The sequence below is a fragment of the Amblyomma americanum genome, chromosome 6 (assembly GCF_052857255.1).
Source record: "Amblyomma americanum isolate KBUSLIRL-KWMA chromosome 6, ASM5285725v1, whole genome shotgun sequence".
Lineage (NCBI taxonomy): Eukaryota > Metazoa > Arthropoda > Arachnida > Ixodida > Ixodidae > Amblyomma > Amblyomma americanum.
In genome coordinates this window covers 66,773,446-66,791,263 of record NC_135502.1, presented here as the reverse complement: position 1 = coordinate 66,791,263, position 17,818 = coordinate 66,773,446, and the positions used below count along the sequence as shown (strand labels likewise).

The window sequence follows — 17,818 nt, the reverse complement described above, 5'->3', positions numbered from 1 at the left end:
CTTAGCTTCATTCTGATGTACTACACCGCTGACAGTGCTATGCCGAAAAAAAGCGCTCTTCTAACTCAAAAAGCATATTTTTTTTTTAAATTATGCAAAGTCTTAGGTGAAACACCCTGTATAAGAAATATAGCTTTAGTAGACGCATTTATACAAATCCTACTCTACAAAAAGAACTACTATACAAAAAGAACTCCGAGAGCTATTTTTCTGCAGCGAGTGAACGTCAATTCTCTTCACTGTAGATTCACACGACGAGTGAATTCGCGGAATAATTTATGACATCACGGTATCTAAATGCATGGTCTCCGTGTATTTTCCAGGCAGATGAGAAGAGCAGACGAGAGAGCCAACGGAGCAGCACAGCTCCCACACGGCCTAGCATATAGAAAGTGTTCCGTCATTCATTGTACATGCACCTATAGACTAGTGCTAAGAGCACTTAAAGGCCCTTCTAAGTGTTTGTGAAAGTGTCCTGTCATAAGCTTGCCGCCCGAGTAACGAAAAGAAACGGCAACCACTTTGAGCTGCAAGGCGCTATTCTTTTTCAGTACGATAACATTAGGAGTGCCATGAATGGATAAACTGTCCCGCATCAGGGTTTGTCTGAAGCCTCCACCTGCCAACCGGAGAATTTCTCTCTCTCTCTACCTGGCGCCTGCCATTTTCAGGTGGCAGTTGTAGAGTGAGAAATCCCGGCTAAGAATGACTCATCAAATATTATTAAAGAAAGTGATCATGGATAGAAATGTAATAAGATCGATATTCGTAATTGGAATAGAATTGAAAACTGAAGAGTCACAATTGGAATCGAATGAGAATTGGAATAGATTGGTGAGCGAAACGCAATAGAATAAGAATTTGGTTAGAGTGACGAATGAAATAAAAATGCTATCGAATTTCCTCCGCATCAATACAATTTATCGCCCGTAATTTTTTTTTATCCCTCATCTGAGTTTTTCGGCTGCCACGAACTCTACTGAAAGACCACCTCGCTCGGCCACAAACTAGTTTGCATTGCATTTTAGAAAACGCAGAAGTGCGCACAGACATGACTGAAAGCTGAAAATACAGGCACGAAGCTCTTCGTTCTTTAAGTGCCCGATTGCATTCTCTCGAAAGTACCAGGCCGTTCGATGATGAATCGAACATGAGGCTGGTTACTCTGCCGAGCTAACGCGTGGCAGAATTGAAATAAGGGGACGAAGTATACTGGTGCCCTACTGAAGCGACAGAGCACATAAAACATCTGCACATAACGCATGGAAGTATCCGCAAATCCCTTTCACAGTGAACTTTATTTCTGAGCTTTAATTCTCTACTTCTAACATCGCTTGAGGCTAGTCAGTGCTGATTCGTTCCGTCGTGTGAATCCACTTCAAGAAGCGATAAAGGGGGGCGGGTTCAGGTAGCTGTGGTGTGTCCTACTGGCTTTGAGCGACCTATCTCTATCCGCCTCTTTTTTTTTTTATAACACTTCAGAAGTGAATGACGCCGGGACGAAAATGATCTACGTCGAAGCAATCCGAAATGGGGCTGAGGCGAGAGGGTCGAATTAATCGCTGACATCACGCAATCGCTAGAGCAAGAAACATCGTCCCAATAAAGAGAGCGTCGGACAGTCGGGTAACGGCGTCCGGCGAAAACCCTCCAGAGAAGCCCAAACAAATTGCTCAATAGCTGCACGGCCATTACTCAACCGCTTTTAACAGCGGCACCGAGGCCTATATAACGGCTCGTGTTGACGAGATACGCGAACGTTCAGACCGAAGCACGGAGGTATATAGCGCGCAACACGGAGCGCAATTGGTAGCACAAGCGATTGTCGGAAGGTTATGTGCGGCGAGCTATCTTTAGTACGTGACAAGAAGCCAGCGAACGAAACATGCTTCACGTTACTCCGTTTTACTTCTACGCTGTCAGCTATACACTCTCCCTGCCCCCTAACTCCCCCCCCCCCCCCCCCCCCCCCCCCCCCCACCCCCCCCCCCTCTACGTCCTTTCACCCTCCAACTTGCTCCTGTGCCTTACCACAAGGCCACGCTCTTTTTCTTATATCTTCCTTTACAAGTGCTCGGCCGCTAGCTGCGTGTGTGTGTTCTCGGTCAACAAGAAAGGAGGAGGCACTCTCACGCTGGACGTAACGGCAAAGTAATTGAGCGCCGTTTCTGTAACGAAGCATGCGCTAAGCAGGGCCCTGTCATGTGCACAGCGGCGAGACAGCGACAACAAGGCGAGCGCGGAGAAGAAGCACAAAGAGCGAGAAGAAAAAAAAAACTGAAAATGGCTAATGTCCGGGATGGTAGTTCGGGCCAGCAGCGTTAAATACGGCCCCCGGACCAGAAAACCAAACAATGGCCCGTGCGTGCTTGGCGTATCGAGAATCACCCTGACGTGTCCGGACTGGACAACGCTACGCTGCCGCGCCACCGGTCTCTTAATATTTTTCCTCGTTCTTTTTTATTCTACTCCGTCTCTCTTGCGCTTCCAGCCCCGGAGCATGGTGGCCGGCGGCCTTCGAGACTTGGAGCCATTGTAGCTTTTCCTTCGCAAGTTAGTCTCTGTGCTGCTGGTTAGCAAAAAGGCACGACTGATGCCCAACTGTGCCACGATGGTGCAGATACAAACTCTTGTTTCTTTTTTTTACTTTCTTTTTATCGCTTTCTGAGAATTGGACATTCTCTTTTGCGTAGACGTTAAGCCGTCTTCCTCGAAAATGCCTCAAGCAAAAAAACAAACAAACAAATCTTTACCACGTGGCTCATCAGTATGCAGTTTGCACTGCTATGCGGCTGACTGCGTCAACAAGGGTCATTGCAGTGCAACTGGAAGTATTGTAATCGCTACGAAGCATCATGTACACTTTTTTATTTTTTGTTTGCATATTTGCTCCTTTTTGGTGCTGTCCATGGCTCTATTGCAGGCTTCCAAGCGAGCGTGCAGCAGTATCAAATGAATGCAGTTTTCATGCTCTGTTTTAATGATCACGCTGTGGAATAATCGAGAAATGCAGCTTTGCCTCCCATGACAACGGCACTGGGGCGTCGCTTCTGGCCGCGTGTGTCTCTGGTAAAGTAGGTGAAACCGGAAGCGCAATGTGGCTGTTTATCGTTGTACAGCCTTTCATTTTTTTTACAATAGAAACTGACGCAAATTCCACTTAACCGTGAGCTCCGGACGTGGGGGTTTGGAGGGGGGGGGGGGGGGGGGGGGGGATATATGGCAAAACAGCAACACCAGGAGCGAAGGAAAAAAGCAGAATATATTATCGAGCGTGTTTTGTGAGTATAGGTTTACGGAGCGTTCGCTAACCATCTAACATGCTGTAGCCGCCTTTACTGTCTAGCTTATTTGGTGCTCTACAATTTTTTCAGGATGTAACATCCCCTACCCTTCGCTCGCCACGCGATAAGTTATTCGTCCATCCTCTTCATGTTGCCAATGTGTGCTAAATCTTTTTTTTTTTGCACCTAGGATGCTTCGTCACCAATAGCAGCTTTACATTTTTACCCATTTTTCACCCAGTGGCAGATTTATCCTTTTTTTTCTTTGCATCTACATAGGAAGCTAATGTTTCTAGCTGCCACAAAAAGCTTATCCTAATATTGCACCTTCAGTCTGTTCTGCTAATCCCGGCATGAATTAGACTGTCTCTGCACATCTTAGCTTGAAACCACATCATTAATCTATCCGTCCTCCTTAGCACGAAATTTTTTTCTTTGTAATTCTGAACAATGCCCCCTTAATGTAATACCCGTGTTCTTAGATCTCCTTTTATTAAACCCCACAACTTACAGTATCCGCTTGTCGTGAACCGCCGTGCGGTCCCATTAGACTGGCAAAAACATCATTATCCAGCGAGCGATCAACACTTATCAATATTTATTGCTTAGATGTCTATTTCAGGAGTCCGAATCAGAGTCATTATATTAGCTTTAAATGCATAATTAACAGGAAACAACTTATTTCGAGCTTTTACTGACTTTATCACTTCATTACACTTCGCCTGCACGGGAATAGTAAGAGGGTAATGTTCAGCATTGCATGGCAATTTCTTTGTGCCAAGAGAAGTAATAGATCCTTACTAAACAAGGCAACAAAACAGGAAAAGTTGAACTATCGCTCGAAGACACAGCAGTAGTATGTGCGTGAATAGTGGCATTAAAAAAAAACTTAACATTCACGAGAGAAAAAACACGCCTTAGCACTGCGGCACACCCCAATGAAAATATGAAGTCCAAGCCATATACAAATACAAGGAACGTAATGCCCCCCCCCCCCCAAAAAAAAAAAAAACAATACGCCTTGTATGTGTTCTATGAAGCCTAATTGCCCATCCTACTTCGCCGCTGATTGTTTTTCTGCGGCTTCACCCTTTCAATGCGCGCCACTGCCGCTCGCAGTGAAGCCGCTGGACGTGACGATCCAGCCTCCCGAGCGGCCCCTGTCGGCCAACAAAGAGGTGGAGCTGGTGTGCTCGTCGAGCGGCTCGCGGCCGCCGGCTACGCTCACGTGGTGGAAGGGCGGCCAGCAGATCCGTCCCGCGCGGGACTCCGAGGACGCCTCGGGTGCGGCGGCCGGCGGAGGCCTGAGCGCCAGCACCTCGGTGCTGCTCTTCACGCCCACCGTGGACGACAACAACCGCATCCTGTCCTGCCGCGCCGAGAACAAGGCCATACCCGGCAGCGCGCTCGAGGAAGGCTGGAAGCTGGAGGTCTACTGTAAGCCCCCTTCTCTTTCACTGTTCTCCTTTGATGATGTCGGGGAAAGAACTCTTTGGTGCCCCCTGTTCGGGACGGACGATAATGACGGCATTGTACCCGCCATCGTTTAGACAATGCTCTCGCATCCTTCGTCACCGCTGCTCCACTTTGTTCTGAATTCATTTTGAACATAACTTCGCTGTGTGCGTTGCGGCATAGATGTGCCAAAACCAGACATTTGTAAATATAAAACATTCAAGTAGCAAATATAGCACCGCGATCTGCACTTCGACCCTCGCATAGAAGAGCCGGCGCTAATCGACATTTTGAACATAATTCGAATCAGCCTTGAATAATCTGAAAATTTTTGCGATCGACAAATAACGCTTCAAGAATGGAGATAAAACAAAAAAGCCGTACGTCTTCGTTGCACCGTGGCGTGAATAAAAAGGAAAAAAAAACGTAGGGATAGTTTAAATCCAGTCTGCGTTTAAAAATTTATTCTCTATTTCTCTTTCTCGCTCCAAGTCATTTTTCTGCCTTCTACTATGCACGTTATTCAGAAATTTCGTGCGCTCTTTTTACGCCCATAGCGTAAATTTCAATTTCAATTCATTTTTCAATAAGTGTATTCATAGACATTAACCTACGAGAGTAGTATGACAAAGGTCGTCATTTTCATCCCTCATTGTTAAACGTTATTTGTCATTCAACCTTGCTTCCTCAGTGACATCGATCAAACATCTTTGGGCGAAGCGAGACAAGGGGACAAAACAATTTAACGAGGGTAATGCGGAGAGGTCGGACCGAAATACACGCTTCTCTACCCCCTCGCCGCGAAGCTGGAAGGACACGCAAATAAAGATGACAGACGATGATGGAAGAGCGCAGACAAGCTATGCAAATGGAGCCCTGTTTACATTATCTACACGTGTACGTCGAGGTCCAGTGTATGCCTTCGCGTATTTACATAAATACAAAGTCTCGCGTACATGCATATCGGCATGTTTCTATGGGGTCTTTTTTTTTCGTTCACAGCTTATTTTCAGCATCAAGAATAAGTAGTGCACTGCTGTTTGAATTGCACGATTGTGCTGGCCTTGGTGGGTAAAGCAAACACTACTTTCGGGCCTCAATTTGTGCTCGCTTTTTTTATGTCATGCATGTGGGAATTATTTAAGTTATGCGCGTTTCGTGTCTGCGAAGCATTCGTTGTTCCTATGGCTTGCCTGCGATGAATCTAAAAGAAAAAAAAAAGAAAGGAAGCCTGAAGGCATGAGAATAAAGAAGCCCGCTGCAGCTGGTACATTGCACTCAGCTCACGTTTCTTCTCGCCGGAACTCGGCAAGAAAGTTCTGCTTCCGTCTTCGGCCTCATCGCGTCAGGAGATGGCTGCCTCCAGTTTTCTCCTTACAGCGTTTTTTGTTTTGTTCTTGTGCATGTTTCCAGCATTCTTCATTGTTTTGGCCTGATATCAAAGAAAGTAGCCGCTGCTAGGATGCCTGTAAGCAATGAGCAGATGTAAAAAAAAAAAGGTGCAAACCCAGCGTCAGCATTTTGCCTCGCTGACGCGTCAGAGGCGCTGTGAACTGGGCAGGAGGACTGGGAGGGTGGAGGGGGGTCATTGTTTGTTCCTTTTTTTTTTAGGACACTCTCCGGGTTTAAACCAGTGTAGCGTCTCGTAAAAGAGATGTCAACTGGTGAACGGGAGGGGGACGGTCTAAAATATTACTGCTTAAAACCACAACACCTTTTTGATTAATATCCGAGATATCAGTCATTTGCAGAACTCGACAATTTTCGGCGAAGCCACCACGAACGATTTGACAACTTCCTATCGGGGTTAATAACGTGTATGCGACAGTGGATATTTTATAAAAATGTATTATCGTGCCGCGGCTGCAAGAACAGTCCTGGAGTGTAAACTCCACTCAACCCTTCCCTCAACCCGTCACTCACTCAACCCATCAGGAGTGCAGCAGCGGCGCTGTGATCATTGAGACATGCGAGGACTCCTCTGAGAGCCTTATACCGTAATAAGTGTGCACAAGACAAGAGATTTCACCGCGGTGGTTGTGACAGGCCAAGAATACGAAGTAAGCAAAATGTCAGATTTGAAAAAAGAGAGAAGTGCTATGCGTACAGCGGAGACTTCTTGCTGGTCAGTTTGCCATCTCTACAGATATTATAATTTCTTGTTTGATTATTGTTTGCAGGGAGGGTCGTGTGCTCAAGTGAACTTAATCATGTGCCTATTTATCAAAAACACCTCCGTCTAAATGATCCAGCGTTTCTTATTTTCAGACGCCATTAAAGAGGCGCCCCTATTACAAATAATAACAAATCCATTTCAACGTAATTAAGACTTCGATAAGTGAATTCTAGGCGTTTATAAGCTAGTGAATTCATACCCAAACAAAAGCGGATTCCCTTCATAAGCCATGGCCTGGCTTCCTTGGTGAGCGCTGAAAGCGTTGCCCAGCAAAAAAACGCCCCGAGGATTAGAGTAAAGCTAATCCAAGATACCATAGAGCGAACCAGCTCTCTTCACGCCTTAGTACAACGGCTTATTTTGATACACAGGAGGGTAAACTTTCCCGACCCGTATTGTTTGTTCTGCGCTTTAAATTACTTCCTTTCTGATCTAATGCACACAACTAGATGGTTTTTGTCGAGCTTTTCTACTTTAGGGCAGCAGCCTGCCTCCTCTAAATACAGATCCTCAGTGCAGCTTTCTCCTTCCAATATTGACTGTAAGCTTCAGAATATCTAAGTCCTTTGCCCGGCGTTCTTCTTGTCTTTCACATAATTTTTGGTCTCGAGTGCTATAGAATTGGTTAAGCCATGTTCAATCAATCAGTCAGCTAAGAAAACGTCAGTTCCGCGCTCTCGATATTCGATCGGTCGAGTATTCTCTGAATACACGACGGTTGAAAATAAGTTATTGCAACAGTGTCATTAGTTATTCTTATGGGGAAGTGAATATTTCTCTACTTGATTCATAATATTTAATGACCGAGCAGCTCTTGGCTTTGTCTGTAGTTCCTTTCAACATTCCTAGCCATTTATACAGCGAATTTCAGAGAAAGGTAAAAAAAACCGTTTTGGCGATGATCAAAATTAAAATTCCAATTCAGTCCTGAGGTTTTGAGGCTCTTCGAACAAATAAGGAAGAGCCAAATTGTCGAAACATTCACGCCCAACTACGGCCTCCAATTTTTTATCTACTTAGCCTTCTAACATGTGCTTCTATCATCCAGCTTCTCGCCTAAGCAAAGTGAAGAAGCTTCAGCCAAACTATAATGCGTCCTTCAAAGAACTGCGCTGAAGCGGTCACGCTTGTTTTAGTAACGAAGTTGGTTTTACTCGCAAATTGATTGTGCTCCGAGTACGGGAAACAAAAGAACTACAGGGCCCTTAATTTCATTAAAGCTTATTTCGCCTGGCGCATTCGCCGCAATAGGCAGAGTATAGCATTCATTGCATTAAAAAGCCAAAGCACCATCCAAAGAAAGGAATAAGCCGTGAATGCAGTGTGCTGAGCGTTAACGGACGTGGACTTTTCTGAATAAAAAAACTACAAAGAGAGGCAACTCATCTATATAATAACGTCGACTGCAGGTCAGTGACTTGTTCTCCTATAGAATAAATAAGCAGATGTGAACCCAGCATCATACAGAGTTGAGACTAATAAGGGAGTAATTAATCCCTTATTACAAATTTACTCCACCTTAAGGGCTTCCCTTGAAAACATTTGGCCAACAGAGTTGCGGATATTTCTTTCAAGGCTTAAGTCGAGCAAGTATACTGCCAGTAAGATTCCTGGAAAGCTAATACTGCGCAAAATTGTGTAACGTAAGTATATAACGTAACCCTGCACGCACCGTCTTTCGGGGGTCGGTAATTCGCACTTCATGCCCTTCACACCGAAAAATAAGTGTTTCTCGCACCCATCGGTTCTTGTTAGCCATTGCAGCCTCTTATTTTTCAATGGGCTCCTCTCTATTCACGTTCATCATCAGCGCCACGTGTCGTCTATCTTTGCCCGTTGGTCGATCTCAGGCGCGGCTCTTTTAGAAATGAGTTGCGAGCTGCCGGCTCAGTGTATGAGTCGGCCAACATCATCTATTTTCCAACAGGCGCGTCGTTTTTGTGGCTCCCCGGTGAGAGTCTCGTGTAATATTGCATTGTTTTGTTGCGAGATTTTTCGCGGCGCGTGCTTTCAGAATCAGCAATTCATGAACCACTCCGGGCCGGCTGCCATCACACATTTCCTACACTCATAAATGATACACAGCACAGTATTCTTTAAATATAACCAGCGAGCCAAAAGGTTTGAGAATTCATTCACAGAAAATTCCCCTCTTACGTTATGAATATTCGTTTCAGAGATGTGATGTTTGTTTAATTTAAAGCGATAATCTACGCATCGTGAACTTCTAGCTACTGGTGAAATAAGCTTCCTTTGCTGAAAGCAACACCATTAGTATGTCTAGAAAACTATCTCTCATAAGGTAGGTACGGAGAACTAATTTTTCGTACGTAGTAATGGTCGACCGACAAGGAGTTGCTGCTGCACCTACACCCCCGTTCCTTCTAATTCCCCAACAGTGGCTGAGAGCTATCTCTTCCTTGTAATAAAGGTTTCATTCATTCTCTACCTACATTATATTACACCTACAGAAGTATACTTTTGCTGCTTCGATTCAGCAATTCTAATGCGGTTTTTTTTTAATATGAGGAAGTATACCCTTCGTCTCACTGAGTGCACCTTGCGATGTCCTAATGGTGTTAGCGTTCAATCTTTATTCGGATTGAAATTACAGTTGTAGGAGTTGCTCTTGTTCAAATTCTGACGCAAGCGAGCAAGGAACGGCTTCGACACTTCCATGATGCAACGCTCATAATTTCGTTTAGAGCGGAAGCTCTACTTCATGACCAAAGCTGCAAAAGCCGATTCATCGCAGAAGTCTTGACCTTGAATAAATATATGAAATAAATATTACCGCGACCGGCGTTCGATCCCACGACGGCGCGGACATATCAGCTCTGCTTGCCACTGCTCGAGAGCACTAGGCTATCGCCGCAGCCGATCACGCCTCGTGTTAAACTGCAACACACTATCGCGCTGTGCATTGCACATCGTCGTATTCATCAACTTCCATCTACAACGCGAACAGATCAGATCTTAACCTGAGTCTAATATCGTCACCTGTGGGGACTTCCTCCCCCCAACCCCCCGGAAGTCCCCTTTGGTTTGCTTTCCCGCGATGCCCCCTGCAGCAGGCTCGCCTCGCCTCGAGGAGGGGCGCACTCCGTGACTATCCCTAGCTAGTTGCCGTAACTAACAAGGGAGGGCGCCGGCGTCGCAGCGACAGGAGCGCCACGGACGGCGTGACTGCTGCGCGCCCGCGCGGGGTGAAGACGGCACACTTTGCTGAGCTGGGACGCTCGTCGCGTGCGGACGTGTCGCCGCGTTGCTCCGCTCTCCACCACAGGGGCGAACCCTCGTGGGGGAGAACGTTCTCCCGCATCTCGTCCCGTCCGGATTCGAAGTGTACACTTGCCCTAGCGTGGGTGAGCGTTCGCTTGTAACCCTTAATGGTGAGCCAGACGACCTCGGTTACTTAGGGTATTTTTATTGCTAGCTGGTGTTATTGCTGTTGTAGAAATAAATTACTGTTCATGTCAGCCAGAGTGTCGTTCTTTTGTTTCCCTGAGAGCAAGGCCCGCCGTGGTCGGCGTGCGCTTGTTAGCGTACACGATCACGGGGTGAGGTCCGGTTCCCGGAGACGCGACTCGCAGAGTCGAAACAGAGACAGCAGAGAAAAATATGTACGGAAAACTCAGGCCACCCACGCGGCTTAGGTACTCACTCGCTTCGGGCTCGGCAACTTCGCGGATGCTAGGCCTTGTGCTCCCTCGATGCGGACCAAGGGCTTCTGTGAAAACTTGGAAGAAAAATGTGCTGAACATATCGAAAAGTTAAAACATGCTGCAGAGCAATACACCTCGCACTCAGGAAAGCATGACGCAGGTCCTAGCGATCAAAATACACTAGGCGTAGCACTTCAGCGCCTTCAGAATCAAGCCATCAGGCTGATGTCATTCAGTTCATTCCAAACACACTCTTTACCACTTTATATTAGCTTGCGCATACTTCCACTTCAACATTTATTTACTGTGAAATTATTAATCATTATGTACAAGCTAAGTTAATCATCGCGCTCACATTGACGGCTTTACTGGTCAGCTTATAAATACTAATTCTACTAGGTTTGAATAGCGTAATGATCTTCTTTTGCCTAAAGTGAGGACTAATTATAGAAAATTTACTGCAATATTTGCCGGCATATTCTGTTGGAATACTTTATCCTGCGAAATTAAAGCGTTTTTTACTGTTAACTCATTTCATCTTAGTAAAACACGTTGCGGGGCTAGTTGGTTATGCATATTCTTTCGTTAAAATTTAAGCAGCGCTAACTTTTAGGACGCCCGTCCTGTCATGTCTTCTGTGTATTCGTCCTAAAAGTTAGCGCTGCTTAAATTTTAACGAAAGAATACTCATTTCATCACCGCATTAAAGAGTATTTAATTAATTTGCTGTGTAGTTCACATGCCTAAACAGTAATAACCATTGTTCAAAGTTTCATTTTTTTTTGCATTGCGTTTAAAAGTTGTTACTGTATATGCTTCTTGTTCTTTTTTTTACACATAATTTGTTTCCGTCGTATTTTTTGTAGGTTGTAACTACTTATACACTGCCTTCCATTGTTCGCGATTTTATCCCACTTGCTTTGCTCTAGGAGGTCCCCTGACAGTCTGTGATATGGGGCCTCCTTCTGTACTGATTTTATTTCAGTCATTATTACTGTGTGCGTTACTCAATAAACTTGAAACTTGCCAAGTCCGGAAAAAGAGCGTTCCTCGAACCGAACAGGCAGTCGTCCATTGTTCCAAGAGCAGGCCCCACGTTGGGCGCCAGATGTGAGGGTTTAAATAGGGGGATAAATACTTTCTTCCCGTTTAATCGCGGCTGACATAGTCAAAAGCCACCCGGACCCACCCCGTGGTCGCGTACGCTACCGAGCGCACGCCGACTACGGCGGGCCTTGCTCTGAGGAAACAAAGGAACAGCACTGGCGCACAAAAACAGGTATTTATTGCTACAACAATAACGCCAGCTAGTAACAAAATACGATTAGAAATCGATGTCATCCGACTCACTAGCAAGGTCACAGGCGAATGTTCACCCACGCTAGGGCAAGGGATACTCCGAAGACGGACGGGACGAGATGCGGGAGAACGTTCTCCTCGGCACTTCGCCGCCCCGCTGACGAAGAGCGGAGCACGCGCCGAACAGTCCGTACGCATGGACCTTCCCCGGCCGAAGAGGATGTGCTCTCCCGCTCGCGCGGCTGCAGTAGTCACGCTGTCTGTGTGCACTCGTGTTGCTGCGGCGCCGACGCCCTCTGTTGTTAACAAGTGAAATAACTAACCAGGGAGGGTGCATCGCGGGAAAGCAAGCCAAAGGGGGGCGTCGTGAGGCAAAGTACCCACGCAGTAGACGTGCCAACGGCCCAGCAGAGCAAAACCATGAGCCAATAATGCTAAACACATGCTTTCGCACGTCTACTCAGTACAACTACGTTAAAACCCTAATATTTATTTTTTCCTTAGGTCCCCAAATCCACCGCGTTAAAATAAATCATTCATTATTTTAGTTTTGACCACAACTTAGTGACAGCTGTGAGGCTGTTTCGAATGAACGAAGCCCGAAACTTTAGCCACTGTCATTGGACTTCCTTTTTGAGGCACTTGAGACTCGCTTAGGCTTCAGCGTGGTCCATTTTGTTCATCCCCAAATGCATGTTACTGCACTTCCGGAAACTGCGCGAAAATTTAAAATAAGTGATTATTTTCGTTGCGATGTCTTGTAGGCTAATTTCCGCAAAGTTCCAAAAGTGCCACGCATCAGCTATGGCACCTTGCGTGTGTGTCGTGCGAGAACGACATCCTGTAAGCGACTGCCAGTCGAAATTCTGCGAAAACCCCGAAGAAACCTGATTGAAGTGGGTTCATGTGCGTCGTGATCCGGTTTTAGTTTTAGAAACTACGAGCAGTTTTGTCCCGCACACGTTGCCTATTTCCTTGCGCTCTGCTGAATGCCCTAGAGGTCAAAAATACCTTTGAGGTTGGTGGAGCAAGCTTGAACTGTTTCCTCCCGTGCATGCAGACACACCGATGGTCACCCTTCAGCTGGGCGGCAAGCTAAAGGACTCCGAGATCCAGGAAGGCCGGGACGTGTATCTTGACTGCAAGATCGTGGCCAACCCGTACACCACGGACGTGGGCTGGTTGTTCGAGGGGCGCGAGCTGCCCTCCAACGCCTCTGCCGGCGTCATTGTGAGCACCCAGAGCCTGGTGCTCCAGCGAGTGCAAAGGGCACAGCGCGGCAGGTACGCCTGCGCCGCCACCAACAAGGAAGGCCGGGGTGTGAGCAACGACCTCTACCTGCGCGTCAAGTGTAAGTGGAGTGAACAGCATTGAAGCTCAACACCTGTCTTGTCTATGTACCGGCGGTTTAGCGCGATTCCCCCACAATGGAAGCTCATGCTGTTTTACAGCAACCTGAAGGCCACATAAAGCTTCTCGAGAGAGGAGTCTAGAGTGTGATTGAGTGAGCGAGGGAGGGAGGGAGGAAGTTATAGTCAAAAAGACTTCAAGAACGCAGCGGCTTTTCCCCGTCAAGGGACCCCCTTCCAGCCAATGGCGTCGGCCGATACATGTCATGACCCTGCTATCGCGACAATGCACGGAGCGACGCCACAACGAAGAGAGGGGTCTATCCCCCAACGGATTGCCCCCTTTCATCTACTGCTCCCTGCTTTGTCACACTAATAGGGTCATGAGAATCAGCTGACGCCATTGGCTGGAAGGAGGTCCTTTGATGGGGAAAAGCCGCTGCGTTCTTGAGTTGTATCCGACTGTAGTAGTTAACGAGTGGTTGAGTGACTAGGGACGAGTGGTTGAAGAAGTCGGTAGTTGAATGGGTGAGCGAGCGAGCAAGTGATTGAGTGAAGAGTGAATGACTTCTTGAGTTAGTGGTTGAGCGAGTGAGTTAGGGACTGTGTGAGTGCGTGAGTGAGTGAGATAGTGACTCAGTAAATGGTTGAGCGAGTTTGCGAGTGGAAGAGTCAGTGAGAGAGTGATTTCGGGAACATAGTGAGTTAGTCAGTCAGTGAGTGGTTAAGCGAGTAAGCAGGCGAACGAGTTAGTTCGGTGAGTCAGTGAGTGCGTCAGTGACTTTGCAGTGAGGGTGAGACTGAGTGAGTTAATGAGTGACTGGTTCCATTAGTGAGTGAATGAATGAGAGAATAACTGAGCTAGTCTCTGAGTCAGTGGTGGGTGAGTGTATAAGCGAATTATTCAGTGAATCAGTGATCTAGTGACACAGTGAGCAAGTCAGTCAGTAAGAGAGTAAGCCAGTAGTTCAGTAAATGATTGTGTAAGCCAATGATTCAGTGGCGGGGTGATTCAATCAGTTAGTGAGTCAGTCAATCAGCGAGTGACTGGTCGAGTAAGTGAGTCGGTGAGTGTTGAGTCAATCAGTGGGTGAGTCAATGAGTGGTTTAGCGAGTTAGTGAGAAAGTGAGTCATTCAATCAGTGAGAGAGTGAGCAAGCGAGCAAGTCAGTGAGGGTCAGTGAGTGAGCTAGTGGGTGGGTGATTGAGTGAGTGAGTAATTCAGTGAGTGCTTGATTCAGCGATTGGCTGTGTCAGTCAGTCAATAAGCCAGTCATTCGGTGAATAAGTGAGTCATTGAGGGAGTGAGCGAATCTGTGACTGAGTGAAGAGTCACTTAGAGGAATGACAGCGATATAATTTTGGGAGAAATTCATCCAGCGCAAGTTGGCTGCATACGTTTTCCCTCACTGTTTTTGTCGCGAGACGACTATAATAGGACACTTTCTAGTGAGTAGGACTAGAATGGCAGTCCATTATCTTGCGCCTCCAAGTAAAGCGCGTGATGTTGTTTTTAACGACCGCAATCAGCGCTATAACCGCTCAAGCATTTGCAGAAGCGTGATGAAAGTTATTGCGGATACCTAAATATGTTCTTTTCACCTAGTTTTCAAAATAAACAGTATCGGTCTAATGTGATGTAGGGCTTTACTTGCACGCAGTTTTTTGTCGAGTAATATAAAGAACCTTCAAACCTCTTCTGTGCGAGTAATTATATTTAATATTCCTGGTGGAAATATTCAACACCGCTTGGTTGCAAATTTACACCATGCAATATTTCACGTCGCGTTAACCACTTAATGGCGACATCATAAATGTGAGCGCCAACTATTTCATCACCTCCGACGTGCCCACACTCCATCTGAGAGGTAAAAATGATTTTGCTATTACGAAATCGGGAAAAGAAAGAAACCAGCTTCAGTTTCTCAATTAACCCTCCTCGTAATCACCATCCTTTATATCACCAGCCGCGTCGCTCTCAGTGCAGAGAGCGGCATAACAATTACCATCAGAACGTTTAAGCCCAAGATCTCTCCTCGCGCCGGCGCTTAAGCACCACCATACGCAGTACTCGCAAAAGCAGCTCACCAGCCGGGCTATATATGCGCCGACAATACCGCGGCGTCAAGCGGTGTGTCAACAGCTCCTTTTCTTCTTCTCTTTCCCACTGTCGCTATGCTGGTTCCTAGCTTCCTCCTCCTCACTCCCCCTCGTGACCCCCCCTGTCACGCGCGTGTAGGAAGGCTTTCCCTCTCCTCTCCACCCCCCCCCCCCTCTCCTCTCTGATGAAGGGGTGGCAGCTCGCAGCCCCATGCAGTATATTGAAAGCGCTCCTGGGGCTTTGCGTCTCGGGCGGCCCCGCTTTGTATGCATGCGCTGGGAGCCGCACTCCCAGAGGCGGAAGTGCTGAAAGCAGCACTGCGTGAGGCTGTTAGATGCAGTCGAAGCTGCATTAAAGCCGGACTGCGCTCGCAAACAGTCAAAACAGGCCCATAACGACGGAGACGACGACTCGCGCTACGTATATATCGGCGCCCGAGCCCCGGCACGAGCGAGAACCCCGGGCCACTTCCCGCGTCATTTTTCAACAGATTTGCCATTCAAATTTCCCGTCTCTGTTCTTGAGAGTAATGCGAGCGACCCGCTTCTTTCCTTTCTTTTCTTTTTCTATCTCATCTCTCTTTCTCTTCCTCTTTGCCTCTTTGGTAGGTTCTAATTTGCCTGTGCGCATGCGCCTTCGCATTGTTTTCTCCGCTCTTTCGGCTTCGCTTTTGATATCGAGAGCAGAGCCAGATGCGGAAATTCTCCATCCTTTTCTTTCTTAGTGTTTTTTTTTCTTTCTTTCTCTTTCTGCGGAGCCGATGTCCCTCGCGCCACGCCATCGTCGCGCACTCCTCCCAGGCGCTCGTTTAGTGGCCGTGTTCCATAGCGCAGGCGTGCCGGCGCGCTGCCGAGGCGTCCTGGTAACGGCAACGGGAGCGCCTCAGAGCGAACGCCCGTGGAGGCGTACGCGTGCGTGCGTTTTGTGCGTGCAGTGTGGAAGAACTATAACTGGAACGGAGAGAAGAACAAGAAGCGCTGAGTGCAGTACGAGCGCCGCATTTTGTTTTGTTTTTTTTTTCCTTGGTTTTTCTCTCCCGGCGGAACGAAGGATATTGCGATTTTATGGCGCCGTAAAAGTTAACGGTTTGCGTCACACTATGGGAAGGGAAGGAAGAGTGGGAGACGCGGTGTGGAACAGGGGGAGTAAGGGAAGGGGGCGGGATGCTGCAGATGGGCGCAGGAGCGTTCGACGCGGCGAGTGTCGAAGGCGGTATACAAGCAAGGGGACGGGACACAAGTGCAAAACAAACGAGAACAGCGAGCATATACCCGCTCATCTCAAGGATGGCCTATCGCTGCTTGGAATCGGGGAAGTGAGGTAGGGAGAGGGGGGGGGATGGATGGATTGTACAAGACACAGCTTTGCCTGGGAAGGCAAGAAAAGTGAAGTAAGCCGACCGAAAGAAAGAGAGAGAGGCAGAGAGAGAATGCGTAAGTGGGCGGAAAAGGCGAAAGCGAAGGCGGCGCAGGGACGGTTTCTGGGGAACGCGTCCCGCGCCCGGCCGCTTCAATCTTTGATAACGGCTGCGCCGAGATGCGGCGCAGGTTTCGCGCGAAGCCCGCGCTCGCTCGCTGTGGGGCCGGTTATCCGACGCGACGGTTCTTTCGTCAGTGCCGTGCGAGAGCGCGTGCCGATGGTTATACACGGCTGCTTTGAGCCGCCGTGCGCCCGGGAGGCGTCCCGCAGGGACCCAAAACAAGGAAGTATGCCATGTGCCGGTCGAGACTCCCGAAACTCCCGAAAACCCGCGGCGCCGCCGTTGCCACCGCTAGCTTTTCTAGCGAACACGGCGAGCTCGTCGGCTCTACTTTACTCGTTCATATTGAACCAACTTCTGTTTCCCCTTCAGTCATTTTCGGCTCTCTGTTCGCGCAGTTGTAAGCAGTGCAACTCCGTCGTTTAAGGAACGAGGGAAACTGGCCTCGATAATGTATACGTCTTCCCTTTCCTCCTCATCCTCCTTCTACGCACCGCTCCCCGCGTCCTTACTCTCCCGCTATACCTCCCGATTGTCGTCGGGCGCACTGTTTTATTTTACGGCTACTCCTTTTATAACGGTCATCCTCGACGCCAGAGCTGGCCGGTGCCGACTATATTCTAACGGTTCACGTTCCTTTGTCTCCTTTTTAAGGAAACAAAAAAAAAAGAGACTCATACCCATAACGTGTATTGAGCGCAGCTCGTGACTGGAGTCCTGTTTTGCTGGAGCAAGAGAGACCATCCTTTGCATACTTCTTTCACACTCTCTCTTTGCCTCTTTGTCTCCTTTTCTAGCTCGAGTACGAGACAAAACGAAGAACGGAATCAAAACCGTTCGAACTGTTTTATCTAGCGAGCGTTCAAAAAAAAGATTCTTTATTTTTGTTTTGTTTTTGTTTTCTTTACAGGCTTTATGGGTGCCTGCTTCTAGCCACGCATGAATTGATCATTGCCTTGGTGTTTAATGGTGCCGTCCGCTTTCGGGGCCTGCCGGAATGGCTTCGCCA

The 17,818-nt window shown here is 47.6% G+C and overlaps 1 protein-coding gene across 5 annotated transcripts in view; it reads left to right on the top strand.

Moving 5' to 3' along the window:
• LOC144093634 (protein turtle homolog B-like) overlaps positions 1–17,818 on the top strand; it is a 573,432-nt gene that overhangs the window by 511,794 nt on the left and 43,820 nt on the right. For all 5 annotated transcript variants that reach the window (XM_077627216.1, XM_077627212.1, XM_077627215.1 and 2 more), the window contains exons 5-6: positions 4,404–4,721; positions 12,940–13,230. In XM_077627216.1, the coding sequence (XP_077483342.1) occupies positions 4,404–4,721; positions 12,940–13,230 (609 nt within the window). The remainder of the gene's footprint in view (positions 1–4,403; positions 4,722–12,939; positions 13,231–17,818) is intronic.